At 41.5% G+C, this 23,194-nt stretch overlaps 8 protein-coding genes and 1 long non-coding RNA gene across 11 annotated transcripts in view; 4 read left to right on the forward strand and 5 right to left on the reverse strand.

Annotated features, from left to right (window-relative positions):
- The window catches only part of LOC108139009 (conserved oligomeric Golgi complex subunit 5), a 2,674-nt gene extending 2,231 nt beyond the window's left edge, over positions 1-443 (reverse strand). Inside the window, exons 1-2 of one of the 2 annotated variants that reach the window (XM_017261609.2) lie at positions 355-443; positions 1-283 (exon numbers count right to left, since the gene is read on the reverse strand). The exon at positions 1-283 is cut by the window's left edge and continues 341 nt beyond it. In XM_017261609.2, the coding sequence (XP_017117098.1) occupies positions 1-265 (265 nt within the window). In that variant the 5' untranslated portion in view covers positions 266-283; positions 355-443. Of the gene's footprint in view, positions 303-354 lie in introns of both variants that reach the window. The other variant, XM_017261608.2, reaches the window with a different exon arrangement.
- Positions 444-644: 201 nt separating this feature from the next.
- Positions 645-1,288, forward strand: LOC108138929 (ragulator complex protein LAMTOR3 homolog). The gene is made up of 2 exons (XM_017261499.2): positions 645-798; positions 862-1,288. Exons 1-2 carry the CDS (start codon positions 755-757, stop codon positions 1,190-1,192), a joined length of 375 nt encoding a protein of 124 aa, XP_017116988.1. The 5' UTR covers positions 645-754; the 3' UTR covers positions 1,193-1,288.
- A 310-nt stretch (positions 1,289-1,598) lies between these two features.
- Positions 1,599-3,740, reverse strand: LOC108138927 (glucosidase 2 subunit beta). The gene is made up of 2 exons (XM_017261497.2): positions 2,612-3,740; positions 1,599-2,525 (listed from the first exon to the last, which is right to left on the reverse strand). The coding sequence occupies exons 1-2, from the start codon at positions 3,612-3,614 to the stop codon at positions 1,882-1,884; spliced, it is 1,647 nt and encodes a 548-aa protein (XP_017116986.1). The 5' UTR covers positions 3,615-3,740; the 3' UTR covers positions 1,599-1,881.
- A 282-nt stretch (positions 3,741-4,022) lies between these two features.
- On the forward strand, positions 4,023-5,431 carry LOC108138928 (mitochondrial inner membrane protease ATP23 homolog). Its single transcript, XM_017261498.2, has 2 exons — positions 4,023-4,721; positions 5,119-5,431. The coding sequence occupies exons 1-2, from the start codon at positions 4,074-4,076 to the stop codon at positions 5,317-5,319; spliced, it is 849 nt and encodes a 282-aa protein (XP_017116987.1). The 5' UTR covers positions 4,023-4,073; the 3' UTR covers positions 5,320-5,431.
- A 99-nt stretch (positions 5,432-5,530) lies between these two features.
- On the forward strand, positions 5,531-6,156 carry LOC108138727. Its single transcript, XM_017261093.2, has 3 exons — positions 5,531-5,655; positions 5,775-6,007; positions 6,069-6,156. Exons 1-2 carry the CDS (start codon positions 5,595-5,597, stop codon positions 5,813-5,815), a joined length of 102 nt encoding a protein of 33 aa, XP_017116582.1. The 5' UTR covers positions 5,531-5,594; the 3' UTR covers positions 5,816-6,007; positions 6,069-6,156.
- A 182-nt stretch (positions 6,157-6,338) lies between these two features.
- Positions 6,339-6,636, forward strand: LOC108138941. The gene is made up of 2 exons (XR_001774151.2): positions 6,339-6,417; positions 6,482-6,636. It is a non-coding gene; the product is annotated as an uncharacterized LOC108138941 (long non-coding RNA).
- Positions 6,565-17,935, reverse strand: LOC108138940 (villin-like protein quail). Of its 2 annotated transcripts, none has more exons than XM_017261519.2 (7): positions 17,463-17,935; positions 9,653-9,862; positions 9,386-9,588; positions 8,388-9,300; positions 7,310-8,317; positions 6,900-7,097; positions 6,565-6,831 (listed from the first exon to the last, which is right to left on the reverse strand). In XM_017261519.2, the coding sequence occupies exons 1-7, from the start codon at positions 17,487-17,489 to the stop codon at positions 6,718-6,720; spliced, it is 2,673 nt and encodes an 890-aa protein (XP_017117008.1). In that variant the 5' UTR covers positions 17,490-17,935; the 3' UTR covers positions 6,565-6,717. The 2 variants fall into 2 exon arrangements, with proteins under 2 accessions (XP_017117008.1, XP_017117007.1); XM_017261518.2 differs by lacking the exon at positions 17,463-17,935 and adding an exon at positions 12,132-12,626.
- An 874-nt stretch (positions 17,936-18,809) lies between these two features.
- Positions 18,810-19,827, reverse strand: LOC108138699. The gene is made up of 2 exons (XM_017261045.2): positions 19,356-19,827; positions 18,810-19,144 (listed from the first exon to the last, which is right to left on the reverse strand). Exons 1-2 carry the CDS (start codon positions 19,741-19,743, stop codon positions 18,909-18,911), a joined length of 624 nt encoding a protein of 207 aa, XP_017116534.1. The 5' UTR covers positions 19,744-19,827; the 3' UTR covers positions 18,810-18,908.
- A 646-nt stretch (positions 19,828-20,473) lies between these two features.
- Positions 20,474-22,613, reverse strand: LOC108139074 (elongation factor Ts, mitochondrial). Its single transcript, XM_017261698.2, has 3 exons — positions 22,016-22,613; positions 21,486-21,734; positions 20,474-21,137 (listed from the first exon to the last, which is right to left on the reverse strand). Exons 1-3 carry the CDS (start codon positions 22,190-22,192, stop codon positions 20,607-20,609), a joined length of 957 nt encoding a protein of 318 aa, XP_017117187.1. The 5' UTR covers positions 22,193-22,613; the 3' UTR covers positions 20,474-20,606.
- Between the last annotated feature and the right edge of the window lie 581 nt (positions 22,614-23,194).

Below are 23,194 nucleotides of genomic sequence, written 5' to 3' on the forward strand. Positions count from 1 at the left end.
GTCCCGTCTCCCTGACCCGCTGCACATCCTCCGCCAGCGTGTTTAGAGCCGCATCGAAACGACCGGCGTGGGTGGCTTGCTGCAGAAGTGCTCCATGCTTATCCCGCACCTGCTGGTGCAGCTCCTCCTTGGTGTTCTGCAGTTGCTTGGACAGCTCCTGGATCTGCTGGCCAATGGTTAGATGCGTCATGGAGGCGGTGTAGTCGTCATCATCTGAAGTCGTCGCATTTGTGGTCTTTGTCGCGCCCGGATCACCAGTGACCATGGTCGAGGAAGGTTTAATCTTTGGAATTACCAATTATCTAATTTAATTACTAAGTTATTTCTATTAAATCAAGCAATTTTAATACAAACATTTATTTCCACGCAACCAAAAGCGGCCTCCAATCGATAACTTAGCACGGGCGTAGGCAAAAAGTATTAAAGGGGGTTCTGTTGTTTAATAAACTTTTACAAAGTTTTCCTCATTATCGTTGTAAACGTTGAAACTGACAATACAATATATTTCTTTAAATAAAATTTAAAATAAATAGATAAATGGAAGTACAAATTCTAAACAATATTAAAATTTTATTTTGTTATATTTTGGTAAGCTTTTATTATGAACCCCCAAAAACGACGCCCTTGTAGTGCGCACTTATCGATAGTTTCAGTCAGCTGTTGGCAGTTTGTTTTGTGTAAATAACTGGATGCGGAGAAAAAACTGAATTTTGTTATTCTAAGTCCGTCGGTTTCACACTTTCACGCATTCTCCATGTCGGACGACATCAAGAAGTATTTAGATGGCCTGCTGCAGAAGTAAATGTTTGCTTAAGGAAAGGTTTCCTACCTTAATAAACTTGCGTACTTTTCACTTTAAAGGGTCAGCGGCCTGTACGTGATTCAGATAACGGACCGCGACGGAGTGCCCCTCCTGCGGGTCAGCCAGGAGAAGAACGTGGACTTCGCCCTGATGCCCTCGTTCATTCCCACATTCACCACCGCCTGCGACCAGGCCAGCAAGCTGGGATTGGGCAAGAACAAGACTATCATCTCCATGTACTCCAACTACCAGGTGGTGCAGATGAACAAGCTGCCGCTGATTCTGACATTTGTGGGCGCGGAGAATTGCAATACGGGCCATATCCTCGCCCTGGAGCACCAGGTGGATGGCTATTTGGAGGACATAAAGCTGGCCGTTACCGAGGCATAGAATTAATCTACACTTTAATATGCATATTTTTTATAAAAATTATTAATCTTTATACTTTATTAAAAATGAAATGTGTTATCTAGGGACTTAACTTAATATCAACAGTCCCCTTTTTTTTTTAACTGACTCAAAAATAATTTTTAAAGTACGAAATTTGTTGACACTTTGTTCTGAATGAAAGTCTGTTTCTTGCTTTATGTAGATTGTGGGTGTTCTTGTATTAGCCTCTTACGATTAGTAAACCGCAAGATCAGATATCAGAATATATATATCAAACTTGTTTCTGCTCAATTATTACAAAACTATTAAGTATGTTTACACAATGAAACTAGAATGTTTATTTGCTATCATTCGATTTAGAAAGAAAATGATTTTTCGAAAACTATGATAATTTACTAAAAATGTATCCCATCGAAATGATTTTATTACCAATGTGTTCGACTATAGTTTTTAAAAATACTATGCGTTTACACTTTATTCAAAATGAAACTTGATGTACTTTTTGCTTAAATGCATACACTGAATTAATTTGCTACAATTCTTGATGATTTTCCTGCAACAGCTTGGGAATGATCTCGACAAAATTAATATTCTCCTTTAAAACTAAAATACAATCCCCAAATCGCTGATCTTCGTATGCCAAGCACACCACACATTTCTGTTCGGCTCATCCTTGATGGTGGATTATTTCAGAGTTCGTCGTGCAGGTTTTCCGTCTCGGCCTGGAAAGCTTCGCTGTCGCAGGCGGCGGGTGTCTCGAATTCAAAGAAGTATTCACAACGATTTGGCTCGCTGACGGCAGTGATCTTGGGCTCCAGGGCACAACTGATGTTGATGATGGCCGAGCGATTCGGACCATTCCAGCAGGCGGCCCCATTGGTGTACTTTTGCTGCGAATACTTCTTGGGCTCGCCGATCCATTTGTCCCAGCGACCCAGCGTGGTTTCGGCTCCTCCATTTCGCGACTTCTGAGACGCCCGATCGAAGGGGCAGAGAGTGTAGACATACTCCCGATCCTCGAAGTTGTAGCACTGGCCATCGTGCACGGCCCACTCCTCGGTGAGGCCATACCCCTTGCTGTTCTGCTCGTCAATCTCCTTAATCTCCTGCTCGATCTCGCGCAGGCTGCGTTCCACTTCCTGCAAAGCGTTACGCGCCTCGTTGGCCTGCTGGATCAAACGCTCGGTCTCCGGATCGTAATTCGGCGGCTTCACTTCCTCCACATCCGGAGACGCTTCGCCCACGCCCACATCGGGCTCTTCGTCGTCGTACTGATCCTCCTCGCCCTCTTCGTCGGCCTCGATCTCCTCTTCCCCAGCCAGATCAGCTTGTTCTGGAAAAGTATAAAAATAAAAGGATAAGATAAGGGATAACAATATTCAGCGTTTAAGTATATTAAATTAAGAAATCCTTCTTCACCTTGACTTGGCATTGGCGGTGTGGGCTGGATTCCCTCGGTGGTGGGTTGCTCCTGCTCGACAACTTCCTCTGGCTGCGGCGGTTGGAACAGTCCCTCGGCCAGCATTGCCAGGGGCTTAATCCTTGGCCAGGCGAGCGTGACGAAGGCATCCAGATCGACGCGTTCGCGCTCGTCCAGGAAGAACTTGGCCTCCTCGATGGTGACCACACCGTTACGATCCCTGTCCAGATTCATGTCCACCATCAGTTCGGTGACCTCGACGAAGCCATCCTTGTTGGTGTCGTAGCGCACGAAGCTGAGCGAGGCCTCCTGGCGCATCTGCTGAGGCTCCTGCTCCGCCTGGGCCGTCTCCGCGTCGACTTCACGCTGCTCCGCCTTGAAAATATCGATTGCCTCCTTTTCCAGAGCCTCGGCATTTTGCTTGAGCTGTTCCTTCTCGTCGCGCAGAACCACCTGTTCCTTGTGCCGCTGGTCCAGCTCGAGGCGGCGAGCCTCGCGTTCTGCCTTCATCTGCTTGCCCTTGGTGATCATCTCCAGGCGTCGCTCTGCTCCTCGCTTGTGGAGCTCCGCTTCGTTTCGCCGTTGGACAGCAGCCGCCGCACCGAGTTCCAGGCAGGTGTTGGGGCAACCGACCACCTGTGACTCATCGCTGCCGTCGCAGCAGTCACAGATCCCGTCCTGCACCTGCGAACTGGGTATGTCCACCGACTGGTGGCCCTTGTTGAGGCAATGGAACTGGCCGTTTGAACAGGCCGAAGTGCCCGGCTCATCGCTGCCATCCGGACAATCACAGTAGTCGTCGTTGATCTGGGCGAAGGGTATGCTCCGGCTGCCATCCAAGCAGGTCCAACTGTTGTCGCCCGCCCGCGGTTGGTACAGTGAAGCCTTGGCCAGTGAGACTCCCAGCGGACGTGGAACATCGGTGGCCGAACTTGCATTTAGGAACACTATTGCCACCACGACGGGTATTAGCACCGTTTGGCTAAGTCCCAGGCCTTGCATTTTGGACGTGATTATCGCTACTCCTAATTATTCTCCTAATTTCAGTTGGTGGTCCTGTTCTGTAAATCTTACGTGGAATTTGCTATGGTATGGTTTTTTTTACAGTAAATGCCGGTGTAGCGCTAGCGATGGCAGTAAAGACAACTATCGATAACAGCAGCCAGGGGCGCGATTAGTAATCGGTGAGAGGGTTTGATTTGTGTTAACATATATTTGTTGTATTATTAAAAGACATATTATTTATCTATTATACCTAGTAAAATACTACTAAATGTCCATGAAATAGATAATATTTTAATTAATTAATTAATTGTTAATGTTTTTAAATGGAAATTGATTAATCCCCCTTCTTTTTTTTAAATTTTATTCCACTGACTCATCGACGGTGTGGCAACGCTGCGCAATCAGCTGCCGGTTTGTTATTTAACCAAATTGGAGGAGCAAAGAACCCATAAAACAATGGAATTTCTGACTAAAGTGTGGGCAAAGGAGGCAACAACTCCCATCGAAATAGAAGCAACCACCGGCACAGCACAGAAAAACCCGAATCCACAGCCCGTAAAAGATCCTGCCAGTCAGGAATCCTCCGAGAGCACTGGCACTAAGCAGAAGGATTGGGGTTATGACTTGTATCCGGAGAGGAGGGGCGAAACGTTCAAACCCAAATGGACACGGGTTTTGTTCGGACTGGAGGGCCAGGAGAACATCGATCGTTTCAAGTGCGAGGAGAATGTCTATTGGTGTGTCAAGAACGGGCCGCTGGTGAAACTGATGATGGGAGCCCTCAAGAGCTCCGGCTGTCCCATCGATCTGCGCCGGCACATCTCGTGCGAGGTGTGCGATCCCACGGTCACCGGGGGATACGATCCCAAGCTCAACCAGATCGTGGTATGCCAGAACATGGCCAAAAACAAGAGCATGGTCCATGGCGTCCTCACCCACGAGATGATTCACATGTTCGACTACTGCAACAACGACATGGACTTCCGGAACGTGGACCACCTGGCCTGCACGGAGATCAGGGCGGCGAACCTGGCTCATTGCTCCTTTTTGAGCGCCATGTTCCAGGGGGATGCATCGCCTTTTAATGTCAAAGAAGCTCATCAGGTGGGTTATATTTATATTTAGTTATCATTTTCAATTTAATTTAAATTATATATATTGGTAATAAATTAATCTATGTAATGATTAAAGTACCTAGTTTTTACCTATCTTGTAACTTTGAGCTAAGGAAACCTATTTGTTGAATGCGTATTTGCGTTAAGTAAAGCAGTTATAAAATTTACTTTAACGAAGCTTAGGAATTAGGAATGTTTTTTAATTATTTTGAATAATATACCTTATAAATTTAAGATAAGCTAATATTATTACCCTCTTATAGTGTATATCATTTAAAAAAAAGATTTTCAAGCTGTTGTCTGCCCCACTTAAAATTAAGTTATAAATAGATTTCGGTCATTTTAACCTTTAAAAAGCTAAATCTTCTTTTAAAACTCCATTCCAGAACTGTGTCAAGTCCAAAGCCCTGGCCTCAGTGCTGGCTGTTCGTAATATAACCAAAGCAGATGCCATTGCTGCAGTGGAGAGAGTTTTCCCCAAGTGCTATGCCGATCTGGAGCCCATTGGCCGAAGAATCCGACGAAATTCCACGGACCAGCAGAAGGCCTATATGGAGGGACCCATGTACGGCTATGATGTATATTAAATTGTTATGATATGATTTCGTTTTTAAGTACCTACACAAAAGTTGAATAAAACTATGTTTTAAGCTCTGGACATTTTGAATGTCACGCTGCCAGACACATTTTATATTGAAAGCCAAATGGTTGGATATTAATTAAATTGTGTACGATTAACCATGAAAATGTACCAAGTTCAAAATATAAATTCAGTTATATATGTCTACTACCAAATTGTATATAAAACAGCCGCTTAGAGCTGCTGTTGTTAGTACAAATTAGAAAACCAAAGGAACTTGGCATGGAGGATTGTGAAATTATTGGAATGATATTTGAAATCATTGGGGACATGCTGTTCGGCTGTAAGTTGGAGGATATAGGAGAAGTGGAACTGGATAAGTAATATAAATCAAAAACCTTTTTTATAACGAATTGTAAAAAAATAAATTGAATATATTTTAAAAAACAATTTGCTTTTCAGCTAACAGCTCTTCTGATGACGATTATGACTCTTCGACCTAAAAAGCGTTTGTCAAGGTCGCTAAATATTAAAACAGCCGAATAATTAATACAAAAAATTAACCACCTAACCAAATGATATATATACAACAATATATGTAAAAAGAAACAAAGTTAAATCAAGCATTATGGACTGCTGTGAGCTGCCGGAAACATTTTTAAGCTTCCCTAACGACCTTTTCTTCTCGGACATAAGTAATTAATTTTTGTTTATTTCCAAATAGTCAAATAATCATATTATTTCTTGTTTGTAAAGCTGATGAGGAATACTTTGGTGATTACTACGACAACTAAAATTGAAATAATCCGATGATCGCAAAGCAAATAAATAAATTTGATATGAGCATTTACCTTTAAAAGCTTTTCAATAGGCAGAGTATTTTTGTGTACTTTTGACCTAAATCATGCAATCTTTTTTGGTTTGAATTAAAACCAAATTGGTCGTGCGTTTTTGTCATGGCTCATTAAAGGGGTCCGGGTCAAAACTACTCTGGAGCAGTAATGCCATTGTATTTAGTTACAAAACGTTAACCTCGTCGGATCAAATATGTTTTGGGATCTACTTGGTGGAATTTTTGAGTTTATTTTCGGACTCTTGTTTCCCAGTGAGTTTTTCAATCTCTTTATATAAGTTCCTGTGGATAATTGGTGATTTTCATTGATGGACAGGTTCCGGCAGCGGCGATGAACCGGATTCTGAGGAGGTTGAAACTACATGAAGCCAAATTCGATTTTTTAACAATGTAATTTTGTAAAAGTTTCATGTTTTCGCTTTATTACATCTACGTAGTGTGTATAATTAATATAAATTGCTTCAACAGCTACTACATCTTCATAGTATTCATTAAAAGTGAGGATTATATACACTGCGCATTCGTTATACGCATTTTAACAAGTTGCAAAGCTCAAAACAGTTTAAACTGTTTTTTCAGCTCCATTTTCTTCCATTTGGGCAGCTCGTCGAATTCGTAAAATGACATTTTAAAAACCGAGACAAAGTCATCGTGGGTCAGATGAACCTGTGTACAGTGGAAACAACATTTTAGAAAACCTTTTTTAAAAATTAATGAAGTATGCTTAAACTAACCTCTCTCTTCAGCGGATTAATTTCTGGTGGCAGCATGTCCATCTCCTGGATGAGAACTGTCAGTGGATACTTTTTGTGGCCATCAAAGCCCTTCTGTTTATTGTTCAGCAGCAAAGGTGACCCATCATTTGCAAGGCTACAGGTGGTGGGAACAGCGTTCCCCAGATCCTTGCGCATTGCCTCGTAGGACAAAAAGTTCTAAAGGACATAAAAGATTATTACTAGAGATTTCTTCGCACAAAATTTAAGTTGGATGTATGAGTAATTGCGAAAAGCCTAAAACTTAAGCCAAAGTTACTTGGATTTCGAATACATTTTTTGTTCACCAAAAACAACTATATTCTATGGTGAGAGTTTGGTTCGTTGGTTTGGTTTTTGTTGGGCCACCCTAATTCATAATTAACACATACCTTGCCGTAATCGTTCTGCCAGGACTCGAAGAATCCCTTGAAGACGTTCGGTTCCTGGAATTGCCTGACTACGGCCAATGCAGTAGCCGATCTGCGTCCGAATGGAGCGTTCTGCACATAACTCTGGGCAATGGCCGTGTAGCGCTCCTGGTTCAAGGCCTGCGATCCCAGCCAGACGTAGGTGAGGGTACCAGTGTCCAGAATATATGTGCAATCCGAGCTGAGATCCTGCTGATCGAAGCCGAGAATTTCCTCATACCTCAGCGAACTCTGTTGCCACCAGACCATAAAAAGTTGGACCGGGGGTCTCGGTTTACTGGGAACACTGGTGTTCAGATAGCAATTATTGCTGAGGGTGGGTGATATGTTGCCACCGTTGGAGCTGCCGTTGCACATGCTGCCGGCACCACTGCTGCTGCTGGTGCTGCTGGAACAGGAGTTCCCATTGCCGTTGATCACGAGAGTTTGATTGAAGTACATGGCCACCGATTGCCAGAACTCCTTGCTCTCCTTGCCCTCCAGCACCAGCGAGCTCTCTCCCAGAAGCGCTCCCACCGACTTGGCCATCTCGCGGGCATCTCCCGTGCTACTCTGACCACACCACACCCAAACGTGACTCGTCTTGATCACATAGCAATCTTTGGAGCTAATCGACGACAGTGGCGTCTCCTCCACAGCCTTCGCATTGTAGCTGGCATCGCCGTAGACCTTCAGCAGAAAAGTGTCCGACAAGACATTGCCTCCATTAACGCTCCCGTTGTAAAGCATCTCGCTGCGCTGGCCCCGCATAATGATCAACTTTCCCTCGAAGATCTGAAGGAAGTGTGGCGGCTCGTCGAACTCGTAGAGCTGCACGAACATCCCGGGCTTCTTGAGGGCATCAAAACTGGCCTTGGCAAACTTGTCGGCACGGGAAATCGATTCCGCAGAGGCCTCCGAGCCATTCCATTGGTAGATGATCGTTTCAATGCCCACAGAGGCCAAATCCGCGGGCACAACAGTGGCACACTTCAGAGGATAGGATGGATATATCATTAGTTTTATGATTATATACAATAAAATAGGCTCACTCTCTTACCTGCACAGTGTACTTAACCACGTAGCTGGCATTGGTGGTGAAGACCACCGTCTTGGAGACGGGCATCTCCTGCACCTGATCTCCCCAGATGCGGTACAGTATCCTTTCACCCCTGCCATCGTCCACGAGCTGTGTGTCCGCTGCCATTTTGGGGCGCTCGCAGAGGGAGTGGGCATCCAGCTTGCCGAACTTTGTGGACACTGGCTTGTGACCTCTAGCGTTCTCCTGCCAAACATTCAACCAGTTGGCGAAGAGTCGCTTAAACTCCACCGGCTCGTGACCTTCGAGAACACGCACTACCAGGGTGCTATCCGGATACTTCTTCTTTTTGACAAAAGCCCGTCCATTTCCCATGGCAGAAAGTGCATCTGCCTGAGGGGCTTGGGCTCCAACCCACAGCCAAATGCTCTGGCCATAGTTATCCAGTAGATACACTCCATGGGCATCGCTCAGATCATCCTTGGCCGGCATGCCCACGTCCAGTTGATCCAGATGCAACCTTCCTCGCTGATTACACTTGTAGATGCGGAATTTATTGCTATTGTAGTCGGCGTATTCGGTGACCAACTGACTGGCCTGGCAGACCATCCGTTTCTGGAGCGGAAGCAGGGAATTCCACAGCTCTTTAGTTTCGTGGGACATGGCCTGTTCGTAGCCATCATCCACTATGGTGATGGCGGAGCCACTGCAGTGCTTTTGAACCCAAGCCAGGGCACTTCGTCGCTCGATTCCCGAACTGGAGCGTCCTATCCACACAAAGATCAGGGTGTCCGTTTGCAGGACCATTATGTAGTCCGAGTTGAAGTGAGTCCAATCGATGGTGGCCAGCTCAATGGATCGTAGCCATTTGCGGGCGCGCAGTTGAAAGAGGCGTGGCCTCTTAGGAGCATTTAGCAGGGCTCCTGAACGAACGCTGTAAATTATAATTGTTATTATTTGTATATTCCTTTGATAGTCTTATTCCTTAATTGCATTAATTGAAAATATGTTTAACTCACTCGTAACCCTTCTTGAAGTATGAAAGAAACCTCGCACTTTCCAGATTCTGGGTCTCTCGATAAATAGAAGACACATTTCCCAGATACGAGTCCAGCTCCTGGATTTTGTGCACCACATTGGAGCGGTTCTGCTCACTGACACTCTTGCCCAACCAGTAGTGGATATATCGCTCCAACACCACATTCGGCTTCTGTTCGCGTGTCTATAAGTATAAAATTTTCATTAGAAACCAGTCTGTACTAGTTGATTGAGTTACGTTTACGTACGATGGTCTCGTGATTGGCATAATGACCGGGCAAACTCGCTGCGTAGATAATGTATGCGCAGTTGTCATAAAAGGTTCCATACTGCGATCGAGGGACTGCCTCCAGGCGATCTTCGTCTATTTTCCAGAGAGCAAAGGTTATGGCATTTTTCGCCACCTTGCGAAATGTCGCATCGACTTTGAGGTCTGGAATGGTGTTGGGCCGGATCTCCTAGAATTTGATAAATAAATGATAAGTTTTAAAGATTTATTAAAAATAATGTAATATATATTTAAGGCAATAAAAATTAATTGGATTTAAAAGTAATGTTATGTTATAAGATTTTCTTTAATGCGCTTTAATTTTATTAATAATTAATATAATATAATTAGTTAAATATTTATTAAGGTAATGCAATTTTTGTATATTGTACGTGTTGGAGAAAATGAAAACAGCCACTCAATAACTTGATTACTCCTCCTCTTTCATAGCTTAAGATTTATGAGTTCAAATTGCAGGCACGTAGCGTAACTCGAACCGAATCGAATAAATCAGGTTTTATGAAATACAATTTTCATCTGCAATTACCATTCTGTGCTCCCATTTTCACCGAAATGACGACAATGCCACTGGCAGGCTGTTCGAACAGCATTTGCCACGACATTAAACACCTTTCAAACGATCGCCAATTGTTTCTGACATGCGACACTTTTCCAAAACCCAAGCATAAACACAAAAACTAAAAAAAAAATCATTTTCAAACTAAAGAAAAATATAAAAACCGAAACCCGTCTGGAGAAGTGCTCTGCATCCGATTGGTGGCAAGTGATAGTGAAAACTAAAAGTGAACTGAGGCGGGCGTGAACCACATTTAACCACATTGGTGGTGCAGCTAGTTTTTGTTGCCTGCTGGCTGTCGAACATTAAGTTTTTATTTATTTATATATTTATGGAACGCAGCAAGGTGGAAAGTGGTTGCCAAGCATTGGGTGCATGTACATACTCTATAGTCGACTCGTATGTGTACCACTTATGCATGCATCTTCATCTCGATCTTGGCTAACGGTTTGGGGTCATTAGGCTGTGCCTTTGGCTAATTAATGCTTTGACTCTGAGCCATTTCATTTGGACGACGCTGGCAGTGGCTGTGGCTGTGATTACACTGGCGTGCTCAGTGACCAAAAACAAGTTCATGCTTCGCCTGGCAGTGTCTGGTTACTCCCACAAAATGACATTTCATGGAAATCACAAAAATATAATGACTGGCTTTTTCTGGGGCTGCTGCTCATAAATAAGCAATGCATAAAATGCGCTGCACACATAACATGAAAACATTTTAATTGTTGCCTGCAAATGGCGAAATAACTCGGATTACTTTAACTGGGCTTGGGTTAACCAGGTTTTCCAGCTCTCTGGCTCTGTGATTGATTGATCTTCACTGTTGACAGCCAAACTGCATTTGTCATGGTCTTACAAAACAAAAGAAGACAAGAAAAACTAGCACAAGTAAATTTCCTCTGCCAGTCGCAAATTATAACAATTTTTTTGCAGCCTTTGTTTTTGAAGTTGATGGTCCCAAAGAGACTTTCACAGTCGCCAATTAGCGTCATCAATCCAAGCGAAAGCCATTCGGCCAATGTTCTAAACAGAATGTCAAAAAATAAATTTAGATACGCATATATCTGTGTAGTAAATTTTTACTTTCTTTGGGGTAAAGCTATTATCTTAATGGATGAAGCATAAAAAGTTTAATTGTTTGCCATCGATGGCTTTAAACGTTTGTTAAAATTGGGAGCAGAGTTAAATTGTTTTAAAAAAGAGTAAAAGTAAATTTAAAAGTACCGCAAAAGAAAGTGTTTCGACAAATAATGTAGCTTTAATAATATAAAAAATCAAAGCTGATACAGATATTTACAAAAACCTTTATTGGAAAGTTTTTATCTGATAGTGCTAACAAGCCCGTTTTAGTTTTAGTAAAAAATAACATTTAAAAAATTTTATTTACATAAAAGAAACATTTAGACTGTGCAATGTTTTATTATACAATAGATTAACTTTTTCCAATGCCAACGAAATAGTTGCTGCCTTTTTCATATAAATAAATAAAAGAATAAAGAAATATTTAAAAATAATAGAGCACTCAAAATGTAATTTTATGTTGTCATAAATATCATATCGTCTTTGCTGGGCAAAGGATATAACTATCAAACAAAAAATTCCAGTTTTTTTGCATCTGTGAAATTTCTTTATTAATTTGCCCCCTAACAACAATTTGCCCCCCTGTGTCAACAATTTTGTACAAGAGCTAGCCAAACACCATAATCAGAAACCAAATTGATTGTAATTGATAAACAAATAATCTTCATGTCGTAATTAACAGCTGAACCTGGCTAAATAAACTTGTCCAGGCTGAAGATTGCGCTAAGATCCAAGTAAATATAAGAGAACTGATGGGAGAGATTCGAGAGGCGAGTATGCATAATGAAAAGCCGGTAATTACCGTTTCTTTTTGCGACAGCGATAGCTCCATGTTGCAGGGGATCAAAACCCACGAATGTATCTGTATCTGAAAGATACTGTGACGATGCCTTGAACTAGTTTTGTTTCTCTCCAACTGATGGCAATTCCAAATGGAAGCCGGCAGCAAGCGCGGCCTAAAGTGAAATCCTTGCGAGTTTTTCCACCGCTTTTGAAAAGCGAATGTCGCCGCACACACAAACTTTACACACACGCAGCGCGATTGAAAGCGGAATGCCCAATGGAAATTTCACGTACAAAATTAGAAAAATTTTAAATTTCTGTGTATAATTGCCAAAAAATTTAACCGAAATAAAGAAAAATTGAAAGTTAAGCCAAATGCTAGGCTGGATTCGATTTGATGCGGTTTTAGGATCGGTTTTCCGACTCTCGCGGCTCGTGTTTTTCCCCACAGATTTTTCCCCGAGACTCTTTGCTAGCGCGTCTTTGCCACCAGAAAGTCAAATGCAGACTGGTCGCTACGGAAAACCGCGCTCCAAGTTTATGGCCAGGCCAGCATCGAGCAGCGGGCATCGGGCCAAGAGCTGCGAGCCAAAAGAGCAAGTGGGAAGCGCCGAGTGTGACTCAGAAGTGAATGAAAATTATCAGTTATATTGTCGGTTTTCCTCTCCAACCTCGCCAAGCGAACTGGCTGAGAAAAAAGCAGAAAGCGCAGCGCATTTTGTTGCGGTTTCTCGGTCTTAGGCCAACGGAACCTGGCTCCGGGCAAAAGGCCAAGAGGAAGTGCTGACAAAAGGGTCTTAGACTTAAACAAATTCTTACGGGGTGTTTGCTAATTCCTTCTATTAGCTCTCTGCGGGTAAACATTTACATTTACATTCACTTCAACGAAGGTGTTTCGGTTCTTTTAGCTATGTCTAATAGTTTGATCAGTTTGACTCATGAAGTTAAATGAAGCGCTTGATGGAATGTAACTAATGTATCTATACATTATACAAAGTATTATAAGCGCTATTAATTCCTGGTTTTTTAGGAATGTTGGTATTGAGTATTGTAGTTTTGATAAGCTCAAATGATATATATTATTTTTAAGGAGCTGCCTATTAAATGGTTTAAATATGTGGTTAGCAAGGAAATTTGAACAAAAATATTACTTTGATAAATTTGAAAGAAATAAATATAGAAATAAAGAAATATTTAAATAAGATCACGGATCAAGGATAAACAAAGCTATAAGTAAATTTAATCAATTTTTAGTGCCTATGAGTTGGTCTATAAAACTATATATCTTAAATCAGTACTACATTTAGCATTTAGATCAAATATAATATAAAAAGAGTATTAGTTCGTCTACCCTGCGACTTCAGTGCATGACTTCTTGTCTGGCCAATGTCTCTTTCCCCGCAAACTCCACACTTTGCTGCACTGACATTCTCCACAGGCAATCAAGCACAAACAGAGGAAAGCAGTAAGACATCGGTATCGTTATTGTATACTCCATCGATTTGCATCTCTCGGGTTTCCTACGGCTTTTGTCAACCGAACTGACGCGCTCGACTGGCTTGAGTCTTCACTTTTATGATTTATGCTTAGAGACTGGCAGACGGGCATTTGCCATAATCATTAACAGCCAGCGGGGATTGGGAGTTGGGAGCCAAAGACTTACTCCCCCGGGTTCAGCGAATGAGGAAAGTGGTCAATTTATTTTTGGTGAAACAATTTGGCAGCGATTTGTTCAACAACAATTCAGAGATGAGTTCGTCTCAATTAAGTCAAAAATGTTTTGTGTATGACTTGGTAATGAGTCGAAATGGTTTTCCAGTGTGTTCCAAAGCGTGAAAGACACTAATGGGTCTGGCCCAGAGAACCGTGTATCTTTGGTACGAGTATCTGCGTATCCACGTATCCGCATCTTGGCAAGACAATGCGATGCCTTTCAAAAAACAAAAACACAACTCTCTTTGTTGTCCATGTTTCATGTTTCCATGTTTCCATGTTTCCAAGTTTTTCCCCCAAACTCTGGCCAACTCAAAACTCTGACAAGTTCAATCAACCGTTGAGGTTGAGGCGTGAACTGGGGAAATGGCGAAAAAAAAAACAAAAATGAAAGCAATTGTAAATGAAAATGTAAATTGTAAATGTACATAGTAGATGCGAAATGCAAAGCATTTTTGCAGGCTGAAAATGTGCGACTTTTAGCATGATGAAAAATGCAATTTACTATTTATGATAATTACACACGTCAAGCCGCAGCAAGACAAACGACCAGGCAATTGACTTTTCCTTTTACCCAAAACCAAAAGCCAGAAAAGCCAACAAACAATTTGATTGTTTGCCTTTTGTTGCGGTGCCAAAACGCCAAACACATTAAGACCATTTTGTGGCCAACACCGCCGCCGCCACACGCGACATTTACGTAAAAAGTCGCTATAAACCGAAATGCAAACTTAAGTCATTGCAAAGGCCCACAATGCAACATCGACTTGTGGCATTTTTCATTTTCCTCAACTGCAAGCGGAAAACGGGCCGGCAAATGTACCGCTTTGGACGGTTTTTTTTTTCTAATTTTTTTTTTATTGTTTCAGTTTTCCTGTAGCGGTGATTGTGCCAATAGATCTTTGCTCTTTTTCAGGCTTTTCATTAGCCACAACTGAAGATGGCCAAAGAATGCTGGGTAGCTTCATCTTCAATTGATCTTCGGGCTAAAAACAGCCCACGTTAATTGCCAACCGATCCAGATCCAGATCCCAGGCATACAAACAACCAGCTGACTCCTCTCAATGGTGTTCTTCGTCATGGGATTCGGCTGCTCTTCTTTTAGTTTGAGTCATGATCGATTTGTAGCCGAGTTTGCCAGTCATAAAGGTGTAATACAAATGGGATACAATTTTTTAAAACGAAAGTTTTATTATCCACAAAGTTACAGAATATAGTACGATTTTGAACAAAAAATAAAAAACAGTTGATAGAGACATAAAAAGAACCATATAAATAAGGTATTCTTTTACACAAATAAATCTTGTCTCTAATATAGCAGGTTTGGAAGCCACTAAGCATTTTAACGATTATATTATAGAAGGTTATTTTGTTCTAAACGAAGTCTTAGAAATATAATGGTGCTTTATAATAATGGTAATTGTAGAAATTTAATTAAATTGGGATTTAGATTACATTATATTGAAAATATCCAAATCAAACCATATCAATATGGTTATAAGATTATATCAATCAATGCATGAATAATTCTTTAAATAAGTAGAGGTTGAATCGAAATTTAATTTGATTTATTTCATTTTTAAAATAATCAGAAACTAAAATAATTTTAATACATATCAGTAATAAAACACTAATTTAAGCCTTTTCTCGCATTTTTCAATTCAACAAAAAAAGATCATTTCATCTTCGCTCTATTAATTGAACTTGCTGCCTTTTATAAGGCCAAAACACGACGGCAGCTGGAATGGTAAAAGCTGAATATCAATAACAATAACAGGTGTTTTGGTTGGCAGTGCTTTTGATTTAGCATTAATATACGGTTAATTAGCTGCGATAGGCGGGAACAAAACCAGAGGCCACAAATCATAATGGTTTTGAAAGGCGTTCGATCTTTGGATTGAAAATCGGATTGGATTTCCCGGTGGCACAATTGATTCGCTGCACATTTCACGAACTGGCTACCGCAGATGTTATTTTCCAGTCGTTTCTGTGTTTTTTTCTCATTTTTTCCACTTTTTCCACTCGTAATAACAATTTGGTATTGTCTGCTTCCCACGCCATAAGCCGAAATTAAAAACCAAAGTTAAAGTGTGGGTGAATTTAACACGAAGAGTTCAAAATAATTTCTTCATTGAAATCGGCGGCACAGAAAAGTTGGACAACAATTGCGATGGAAGCTGGGCATTTGGGAGCCATAAACAAACGCCTAATGCCTAACGGTTATTTAACTGTTACTTAACATGCAATTAACCCGGCGTTAAATACTAAAAACAAAAACTGAATAATGCAAATATAACAAGATTCGGTTCGGGTTCAGCTGCGCTGAGATAATCTCTTAAAACTCGGACTACACGCAGATGTGCTGCAATAACTTTCTAACTAAGGGGTCATTCGTCTTAATTATCACACGACTGGGAAAAGCTCGACTTGGAAATTCATTAGGCAGGCCCTTAAAAGATAGTCGAGTATAATCATATACCCTCGGCGGCTGTCCATTGACCCATTTGCATTTGGACAAGTCCAAGATCTAACAAAATTAGTGGGGGAAAAGCCATAAAAACACAAAGAAAGCTGCAGATGGGTTGGACCTACAGTTGCGTAGAAATTGTTCCCACCTTTATGGTTTGTTTGGCTTAATACTCCCCTTCCCGGAGTTCGTGTTAATGCGTAGTTCTTCCAGCCCCGATGGATTTGCTCCTCTTTCTGACATTTAATCACCGGAAGCTATCTTCAAGCATCTCCAGAAGCCCGCTTAATTACGAAAATCTCTTTTTCAGATCCCCACTTCTTGGAGTCTCCAGCTGGGCGCCTGATTTGGATAAATCCATTTACGTTGTGCATTTCATTAGATTCAGTTTGGATACATTCAAATTGGTTTACCATTTCCCGTATTATATTTTCTTTCGTTTGTTTCCTTATGTTTTGAGTCTGCCAATTAGACACGACTCTTGTCTGCCGCTTGTCTTCCACAGATATGGTAAATTGGAGCCACCATTATGTTCGATTGTGGGGAACTGGAAACCATACGTATCTTAGAGTGCTCTGAGTCATTTGTTTGTCGTAGCTCATTGTTATTCTCGGAAAATATGTGATATTTTAATTAATTGATTTGTGGCAAGGTAGACAGTATTGATTACCCTGATAAATTAGACAACAATGATATGATGTACCTTTTTGCAGGTCTCGAATTGCAAGCTTATTTAAAAGGAATACTAATTTGGGTGTTATTAAACATAAACATTAACATAAATCAGACTCAGAGGAGAGTGTATCTTATTATCGCAAAATATTTTTATATCATTAAATAGAAAAGGTATTTTTACAACGTATTTAAAAATATATATAAAGATTTTTATGATCGGGCTACAATATGATTTCAGCTGATGTATTTATAACTAATATTAATATTTATTAAATTCCTTTTTGGTTGAAGCTTTAAGTGCACTTCAAATTAGCAATGGCCCAATTACTTAGGAAACTTTCGGCGCTCGTTATCGATGTCTACATTAATTGCCTATCTGCAATCGAAAGCGCTGATTTACTAATTCACTTACAGCACAAACGCCTAGTTAGTTAATTAATGACTTAGCGTCATAAAACGTGTAGAAACATTTAATCGTCTGCTGTTCACACTCACCTGCTTGATGAAATTAAACGGCGGCATTTTGTGGTCCAAATTGCGGCTGCTGCAATGCAAATGTTTCTTATGTGTGTGTGCTTAGTGTGTGTAAATCTAAATCAAAACATGCAGCTGTACGTTGTTGTTGGCAACTCCAAAAGTAAAACAATTTAATTAACTTTTCGCACCCAGCCGACTATTTGTTGTGTTTATTGCTGTCACCTTTCTGGCATTCGCTTTATCTGGCCGCCTTTTTTGCAATTCGCTTTCGCGTGCTTCTTCGCGCGATTTACCGTTAGCGAGAAAAGAGAGCGCCCAAAGAGTGATAACGCGTTTTGCTTTTTTTTTGGCACTGTTATTTTTGCGCACTTTCAAAACAAATTAACCCGAATTAACGCCAAGCGGAAGTAAAACAAAAGGATATGTGAGTGCGATCCGGTTGCTGATCGGTCGCTTCAACGATAAACTTAACCCGTGAAAAGTCGGCTTACGACTGAGCGAGAAAAACTTCAATTGAAGCCAGATCGCACGTAAATATGTATGTGCACACTTATGTACACACCGCATGTTTGTATGTATGTATGTTTCTCTGCCGACGTCAGTGAATGTGACCCTTTCGAGTTCCACTTTGACCGTGGCCAACATTTTGGGTATTTCTGACCAGTCGACAGCAGAAGCTATTATTAACAATTGCAATGTGTTTGTACGCTAACGAATTAAGCAAAAAGTTGTGCAATTGCAACACCATTAATCGGGAATGCAGCCTGTGGAAAGTGCGACGGTTTGTGGAAGGTATGTACATATGTATGTACAAATATATATAAACAGGTGAAACGCAATTATTGTGCAGCATGCATATTAAAAAAAAAGTTAATAACGAAAGCAACATTTTAAAAAGGTTTGAGTTAATTCTTGCGGAATTACAGTTTTTTTTTATATTGACCTGTTGGATTTTAAAAAGAACACTTGAATGTCAAATTCTTATGCATCAAAATACAGAGGTAAACAATTGGTTCGATATAACAATATCTCTGATAATTTTAAAAGAATATTAATAAAAACTTTTAAGGGATTCGATTTGCAAAATAATTAAATGTTAGTTCACGATAGTAAGTGAATTTCGTAAATTATGGATTTTGATTTAATGAGCCACAAACTATTTACAGGGTATTACCGTATAGAACCCCATTCCTCATTTCTGGGGGACAAGTTTCGCGGTCCGCTGCTCGCTGGTGTCAAAATGCCGACCACTGCGCTGCAGAAATCACCATAGTCATAGTATATGGCTATTCCTAACCCATCGCCCCACCACCATGTCACAGTCATACCCATAAAAACGCAGGGTTCCCAGAACTCCCCGATGGCTTTTGTTGTTCTCGTTTCTGTTTTTATTATCATACCACTCGCATTCACGTGGAGGTGTCGTTAAAATTACAGAGATGGATAACCTGCCCCCATGTGACGTCACTCACTGGTGGGGATGCCCTCGAACTGGTTTTCCTCGGTCTCCTGGTAGCGATCCTTCTCCAGGAGCATGAGACACTCCCTTACCCTCACCCTGGCTTGGGCTATGTCCCGCTGAAGGCGCTCCTTCGGCGCCCGCAAACCCATCACAGTTGGCGACAAATTGGACCGCATCTCGGTCAGGATATTTAGTAGATCGCTGTATTTGTCTACTATATTGGCATTGGCATCGAGATCTGAAAGGAGAAAGGAGTTCTTAGGAATTCAGCTTCGATACCATATTAAAAACTATGTACATATGTAAGTACATATGTAGGATCGGATTTCTAAATTAGAACACATTCATCTATTAAGTTAGGTATTCTTCATAACACAAATTAAACAAACTCATGCCTATAGCATTCTACGCATCTTAAGAATGTTTAGATAACTTTTTCATTATCTTACTTATAGAAGGCTGCATCATCCCATAAGGACCGCAATCCAGTCCGGCTGCTCCCAAATTGCCCCCTCCATTTGCCAAGGACATAAGCTGGAGCTGTGCCTGCATGTACTTGGTGTACTCCAGTTTGGCCATCACCTCCTTGTATTCGGTGGCATAGGCAAGAGCCGCGGCGTTTTGCTGCTGCCTGTTGCGCTGCAACATCGCTAGATTCGCCGTGTAGCTGATTCCAGATGCTCCGCTCACCCGGGTTATCTCCACTCGAGGCTCCTGGTGCTTGACTGCCATCTCCACGTCGGTGGACATCGCTTGCTCCTCGGAACGGGTGGGCACGGCTGTCACGGTTATGTCGCTGTACTTCGAACGAAAGGATTCCATGTCCAGGTACTCCATGCTGGGCAAACACAGTTTTGCCAATGATTATATTTCCTTTGATGGCTAAATTATGTTGACACTTAAGCGATTGATTTAACCAGACCTACTTTGATTTTGTCGTATGCTAATTGACAACTCAGTGTTGAAAAAGTTTTCGAAGTCTTATCCAATTTTTCTAAATTTAAAGGATAGGGTTGTAAGTAGTTTAAAGACTATTAAAACCATTCAAAATCAATGCTTTTTGCTTGGAAAATAGTTGTTGTGACCATTTAATATAAATTCATTCATACATGTATGTACATAAAATGATCCCAAAAAAAAATACCAAAATATCCGGCCTTATGAAATAGGATCTCCCCTTAAACGATTCAAATTTGATTCTTTGGCCAAGGGTAACTTTTTTATTTCTTGAACCCCCTTTTAACCAGTGGTTGTGTAGAAAAGCATACCTTCACTTAGTATTTTGGTGCCTGTTTTGCCTTTATCCCCCCACAAGAACCTTTCTTTCTTTTGGGCTATCGCATGACGAGCGGGTAATTACCGGCTGCAAAACAAAACACGTTCATAAACAGTACATTCTGCTGGCGTTGTCCGTTCGCCAGTTCGCCCGTTCCCCCGCCGGAAACCGCTCAAGCGTGCTTCCCGTTCTGCGCAGGCGCACGCAGCGAATGGCAGCGATGGCATTCCCCCCGGCGATCAACCCAATCTTTTGCCATGACTCATGGAGTATTCAAATAACACAGGCGGCTCTGATCGTCGTGGTTGTTGTACTTATTTCACATGCAAATTTTGACCAGAACTATGTCCAGAATTTCTGGGGTTAACAATCTTCGGCTGGTGCGTATAACAATTTAGTGATCTAGAGTCTGCTTAGTGGCTAGTTAATTGCTGCTCTGGTGCTGGGAGCGAATGATCGCCTCCAGGCTGCGTTCCGTTTGCTCTCCACACTCGAAGCGATGGTAGTCGACAATTTCGCAGCTGTGCTCCTGCAAGACCTCGCCCACCGTCTTATCCGCATCCAGCAGATACTCTTGGTGGATCAGGCACGTCTCGTCGTCCTTGTTCTCCGCCGGCTTGTCCTTGTCGTATTCCCCGATCTTAACCGGCTTCATGCCCACGATCTGCTGGCAGATGCTCTTGTGGAACTCAAAGTCCAGCAGCTTCTGCTCCGATCGGTAGGCGACAATAGCTCCGTACTTGCCCACCTGGGTGATGCCCTCGGTGGTGCCCACGTTGGTTGGAGCCGGGTGGGCGTAGCCAACCAGTTTCAGATCGTTGTTGACCTTAAAGCACAGTGCCCGCCGGATGGTGGCATTCTCGCCGATGGCGCCGATCAGCAGGGCCAGGTGGTCACCCAATGTGCGACCCTCCTCTGTCCGCAGGTTCTTAAGGGCGTCCGCATCAAAGCCGAGCTGTAAAGAATATCTATATTAGTATGTGATAACTATTTTAAGAAAGGGTTGCAAACCGGTTCGGTATAGAGAGGAGTATCAAAAAGCTATATAAATTCGAAGTTTAATAAGAGTTTGGCTATCAGAAAACTTTGTTCTTTTTTTAAAGTTGTCTTTCTTATCTCTAATCATATTCATGACTTATTAATTAATAAAAACCGACTATTCTTTAAGTCAATTTTAAATTCAGTATGTTTGTATCTTTCCCTTATGAGTATCGAATTTTAATACACAGTCTGAACCTGGAACTAATACGCCTAATCAGGGTTTTAAGATATATGCATTGAAAGCATTATTTAACTTTCGCACCTTCCACAGATCGCCATCGAAGTCCGTCAAGTCGGTGTAGTGCAGACACATGCAGGCAACGTGATCCACGAATCGCTTGAAGGTGTCGTTCCTGGCCACGAAATCCGTTTCGCAGTTAAGCTCCACCATGGCGCCACGATTGCCGCGGATGAGGACTCCAATTAGACCCTGAGCGGTGGCTCGATCTGCGAGTTTGGTGGCCTTCGTCCAGCCGAGCGACTGGGCCTGCTCATGCAGCCATTTTTCAGCCTTTAAGGTAAGAAATGATTTAAATTATGCATAATATGAGGTAGTAAGCTGAGTTATAGAAACTATATGGCTGGTTATAGACGATGCAGTAATTGCATTCACGTATTTGCTGGCTATGGGAAAATAATAGTGATATATAGTTGGGCATTTAATTTCCTATATTATCCAATCGTCGGTTAAGTTAATCACTTATCCTTCAAGTAAAGCCAGGGCTTAGAAGGATAATGCTGCCTCTATATCGTTTATAACCAACTTAAAGGATTACCCAGGTATTTACCCACCAAGCCGATATCGTTGTTGTGCTTTTCCAAGGCTTTCTTGCAATTGGCAAAGGTGTAGCCGGTCTTTTTCCTTAGGGCCGCCAGTGCGCTCTTCTCCAGACCTCCAGTTCCACCAGTTGCGGCGTAAAGTTGCCGCGTGGAGTGCAGGGCACGGGTGAAAATCTTTTGAAACAGCATTTTCCAAGCCGAGACTTTTAAGTGAGACCTAAACTGATGTGTGTTTTTTAAAGGGGGAGGATGTGTAGACTTGTTGCTGTTTGCCTGCTGCCAAGGGCAACGTTTTTCCAGTGTCTGTTATTCCGACCTGTCGTTATGTGTTTTCCAAGCAGTTGCCACGAAAATCAATTCATTCTAAACAACCGGAACGTGTGTGATTTTCATTTGTTTTCTACTCCTTCGTGTGTTCGGATCGAGTCAGTTTAATTAATCGCGTTGCGGCGCGAATTAATCCAAACTGTGTGTTTGCCTCGATAGGTGAACGACTGGTAAGTCGGCAGGTCAATTTGCCTGATTCGTGTGCGGAGTGTGGAATTTATTTGACGTCTATGAAAATTTTGACAAATTTTCCGGGTTGCACAATTCGACAAGTTAGGGATGGCAAAAAAGCCGGTCAGACGCGTGTGTTAAACAGCTGTTTGCCAGCAACCGATATTTACGCAACTATCGTTTGTCAAATGGCGTCCAGCGGAGACAGCAACCTCTTACCCGGTTACAAACGTTTAGAAACGGTTAAAGATTTGTTTGAAATTTTGAAATTTATTCTTAAATTCCTAAAATAAGGTTAACTTTCTGACCTATTTTTCCTACAGTGCAAAAATTTTTCTTTTTTATAAGTCTAATTTTGTAAAAAAAACGAGAATTTTTCATTTATGCATGTCGAATCAAGCATTTGAAAAATGTACAGGTTTTCCAATAGAACAGCAACTTATACATATTCTATATTGATCACGAATACAGTTTTTTAAAACATTGTTGATATTTTTTAATTGTTTAGTTCATTAAATTTTATTTAAATTCTTAAATATTAAAAGGTTTGAAACATTCGAACAATTCAAACCTTTTTAGCTTATATATGTTTCTTCATATTTTAGTTATATACTTTATGGCTTTCAAATTTAGTAAAAGGTTTGAAACGGATAGGTAAGATAAAATTACCTTGTGAAAAAATTCAAAAATTAT

The sequence above is a fragment of the Drosophila elegans genome, unplaced genomic scaffold (genome assembly GCF_018152505.1).
Source record: "Drosophila elegans isolate 14027-0461.03 unplaced genomic scaffold, ASM1815250v1 contig_814, whole genome shotgun sequence".
In the NCBI taxonomy this organism is placed as follows: domain Eukaryota; kingdom Metazoa; phylum Arthropoda; class Insecta; order Diptera; family Drosophilidae; genus Drosophila; species Drosophila elegans.